We start from the raw sequence: 3,707 nt of genomic DNA, 5'->3' as shown, positions 1-3,707 counted from the left end.
TACTGCTAAATGGGGACCACTTGATGTGTGGCAAGTATCCTGACAGGCACTGGCTTCACGTCTTCCATCAGCACCCTCCACGTCGCCCGAGCACAATTGTCAGCCAAAAAGCATATGAACTACAGTGGGGTTGCCCCATTCGGACGACGACACTGAGTCTCACAGGCGCAAAACAAGTTCTACCCAACCTCAGCGTTAGCAAACGGCAGGTGTCCAGAAGCCTACAATTGAAACCGTTACTAGCCCCGCCCCTAGCCGGCTGCACGGAGCGGGCAAGGAGGCAGAGTTGCGCCGGCGCAGCCTTTCCTGAGGTCCCGCCCCGGAAAGGTCACGTGAGTAAGGCGGACTCTGGGCCGGAAGGAAGCGGAAGGGAAAAAAAGCCCTCCCCCGGAAATCATTTCTGTTTCAGGAGCCTGCTCCCGGAAGTGCTGGTGTTTGTAGCGGGCGTGATGGCGTCAAGGTTACTCCGTGGAGCTGGAGCTTTGGCCTCCCAGGCCCTGAGGGCCCGGGGTCCAAATGGAGTCTCCGTGGTGCGCTCTATGGCGTCTGGAGGTACTCGCCGGCATCGTGCGCCGTTGCCCTCCCGCGGTGGTGTTAGGTCAGCAAAGGCTGGGGTTGGGGAGGCCTTTCATCTCCTCTGGGCCCCAAAGGCCTGAGGCTCTGCGGACCTCTCCCTGATTCTCGACCGCAGCTGCTGCTGACCACCAAAGTGACCCGGCTGCGAAAAATTCCTAAACGGAGTTGCCGGGTGACCTTGGTGGGCAGGGTTTGCAACCCGGGCATGGAGGGGCCAAGCCGCCCTTCAGACCTGCGCCCGTCTCCAGTTGGATGCACCCCACTAGGACTCTGATTTAACCTGCTTTTAGAAAAAAAAAAGGCAGAAAAATCGGCCTCCGTGGTTGAAGGAAGAAAAGATCACCCCGTGTTCCACTTTTGGGTAACGTGACTGGTTCTTAAGGGACAGTGGGTATGAGTAGACTGTGGGAGCCTGTGGGCCCGCTAAAACTGTAAGCAAAAATTGACTTCTGTGCGCTTTCCTTCTTGATCATTTCAGCCGACATCATCATTTCATTTTCTTTTAGGTGGTGTTCCTACTGATGAAGAGCAGGCGACTGGGCTAGAGAGGGAGGTCATGCTGGCTGCTCGCAAGGGGCAGGTGAGAAGAATGTTCAGTGCCTTGTGGGAGAGTTCATTGCCATGGATGGGATCAGAACAGCCTCCTCTATGGGGAGCCTTCCCTCCAGGAAACATGGCTTCTGGGAACAGTATTGGTAGTCCCTAGAGGGTAGAGATCATTTGGCATAATAGACCCTTTATTTTGTTTTTTTCAGGACCCGTACAATATACTTGCCCCAAAGGCAACCTCAGGTACCAAGGAAGACCCTAATTTAGTCCCCTCCATCAGCAACAAGCGGATAGTGGGCTGCATCTGTAAGTGCTTCTCCACTATTTTCTTACCCTTTTGTTAGTTTGCTGACTTATTTTTTGACTGCAGAATGTGGGATCATAGTTCCCCAACCAGGGATGGAACCCACGCCCCCTGCATTGGAAGCACAGAATCTTAACCATTGAACCGCCTGAAAAGTCTCTATTTATTTACTTATTTTTAATGTTTACTTATTTGGCTCTGCCAGGTCTTAGTTGTGACCTTCAGGATCTTTGTTACTGCTTGTGAGATCTTTTAGTTGCAGCATACAGGATCTAGTTTCCTGACCAAGGATGGAACCCAGGCCCCCTGCTTTGGGAGCACGGATTCTTAATCACTAGACCACCAGGAAGTCTCACCCATTTGTTTAATATGTGTTTTGTAGGGAGGATGTCTACTAGTTTCTTCACATCTGTTGTCTGTGAGTGTATATGTGTAAAGGTATATGGATAAACATTTTAAAGGTTTTGACCCTCAGGCCCCTTTGCCAAAGTAGGTCACCCTTACTGTAAAGAGGCCTGGAACATCAATAATACTGCCTCAGTGGAGAGGTGGCGTGCAGAAATATTCATCTAGAAAATACTGTACTTCTCTTTGCCAAACACCGCATCAGGCACTAGGTGTACATGCCAAAATGGACCCAGCTTTGGGAGTCTACACAGGCAGGGAACTATGAGAACCTAATAGGAACTGATTAGAGGTCACTTTACTCACAGGTAAACTTGGCCTCAGTTCCTTCATCTGAAAAATGGGATCAGCTTGAACTGACCTTAAGGTGTCAGCCATAACTTTGTCTGCATCTCAGAGGTGTCTGAGGGCAGTAGGTTAACGGTGAAAGTCCTTCTTCTAGGCTGCATGGCCTTCAGCTACCTTTTTTCTTTCAGGTGAAGAAGACAACAGTACTGTCATCTGGTTCTGGCTGCACAAAGGCGAGGCCCAGCGATGCCCCAGCTGTGGAACCCATTACAAGCTGGTGCCGCACCAGCTGGCCCACTGAGCTGTTGCACTAATGCACTCAGAATATGATGCGGAATTTCTTCTTTCCAGTAAAGACTAGCCATGACGTTGGCGTCTCCTCCCATAGTTGGCTGGTCTTATTTCTTTCCTGTGTTTATGTCAGAAATAGCTATCTGTTAATATTAGCTTGCCATCCCCTTGCTTTTGTACACTGAGATTGTTGATCCCTAATGCATTGATGGTGACAATCGGTATGGGAAAAACGGAGTCAGGCTGGCTGAACTTGCAATGTTGGCTTCATCATCTAGCTTTGTCGCTGGTATCATGTTCTCTGAGGGTGGGTGGTTGTTTAGTAGCTAAGTTGTATCTTCTTTGTGACCCCATGGACTGTAACCTATCAGGCTCCTCTATCCATGGAATTCTCCAGGCAAGAATACTGGAATGGGTTGCCATTTCCTTCTCCAGGGGATCTTCCCGACCCAGGGATCAAACCCAGGTCGCCTGCATTGCAGACAGATTCTTTACCACTGAGCCACCTGGGAATCCTAGCTGACACTCTAGTGGGAGAGAAAGGTGAATCCACAGCCACCCTTTCAGCATCAAAGGCAGCACAGCCACTCCCATACTTGGCATCAGTTGACCCTCACAACTACCCTGTGAAATGGACCTTTTTCTTTGTGTACTTAATTTCTAAAAATTCAGATATAATTCATATACCGTAAAATTCATTCTCAAAGTCTACAATTCAGTGGTTTCTAGTAAATGCACAAAGTTTTGAAATCATTATCACTACAGAACATTTAAAGTCAGTACCCATTACTACTCATCTCTTCCCCCCCCCCTGCTCCTGACAACCACTAATCTACTTTCTATGAATTTGCCTATTCTGGACATTTCCTATTTGTTGAAAAACTATTTTTCCTGTTGTCTTTGTGCCCTGTTGAATATTGACCACTAATTTGTAGGGTTATTTCTGGCCTCAGATTATCACCTTGCAGAGGTTCGGAGAGGTTAAGCTAATTGGCCAAGGTCTCAGAGCTAGCAAAAACACTAGATCCAAACCCAGCTCCTTAGAATTTGTCTAAAGTGCTGTGAGAATATGTGATGGGGAGGACGATTAACTTCCCACCCCAGGAGGCAGGTGTCAGGACTGGTCCTAAAACCTCCAAAGGGAAAAAGCAGAGAGGCCTTTGGGAAAACAGCAAAGAATAAGTTGTGGTTGGAATGCCAAAGACTTGCAAGGGTATTTGGCATTCATTTATCTGGGAGAAGGGGAGTCCCTGAAGGTTTGTTAGGAGGGAAGACAAGGAGAGGAAGGGGACGC

At 48.7% G+C, this 3,707-nt stretch overlaps 1 protein-coding gene across 1 annotated transcript; it reads left to right on the top strand.

Moving 5' to 3' along the window:
- The first annotated feature begins 393 nt into the window (after positions 1 to 393).
- On the top strand, positions 394 to 2,509 carry LOC128056132 (cytochrome c oxidase subunit 5B, mitochondrial). Its single transcript, XM_052648815.1, has 4 exons — positions 394 to 552; positions 1,083 to 1,156; positions 1,332 to 1,431; positions 2,311 to 2,509. The coding sequence occupies exons 1-4, from the start codon at positions 450 to 452 to the stop codon at positions 2,421 to 2,423; spliced, it is 390 nt and encodes a 129-aa protein (XP_052504775.1). The 5' UTR covers positions 394 to 449; the 3' UTR covers positions 2,424 to 2,509.
- The last annotated feature ends 1,198 nt before the right edge of the window (positions 2,510 to 3,707 follow it).

The sequence above is a fragment of the Budorcas taxicolor genome, chromosome 11 (genome assembly GCF_023091745.1).
Source record: "Budorcas taxicolor isolate Tak-1 chromosome 11, Takin1.1, whole genome shotgun sequence".
NCBI classification, from domain to species: domain Eukaryota; kingdom Metazoa; phylum Chordata; class Mammalia; order Artiodactyla; family Bovidae; genus Budorcas; species Budorcas taxicolor.
The sequence above is the reverse complement of the archived record's forward strand: the minus strand, read 5'-3'. Positions and strand labels throughout refer to the sequence as shown.

Coding starts and splice junctions, on each gene's coding strand:
- LOC128056132 (XM_052648815.1), top strand. CDS start 450: ATGGCGTCAAGGTTACTCCGTGGAGCTGGAGCTTTGGCCTCCCAGGCC. Junction 553..1,082: donor GCGCTCTATGGCGTCTGGAG/GTACTCGCCGGC, acceptor ATTTTCTTTTAG/GTGGTGTTCCTACTGATGAA. Junction 1,157..1,331: donor TGGCTGCTCGCAAGGGGCAG/GTGAGAAGAATG, acceptor TGTTTTTTTCAG/GACCCGTACAATATACTTGC.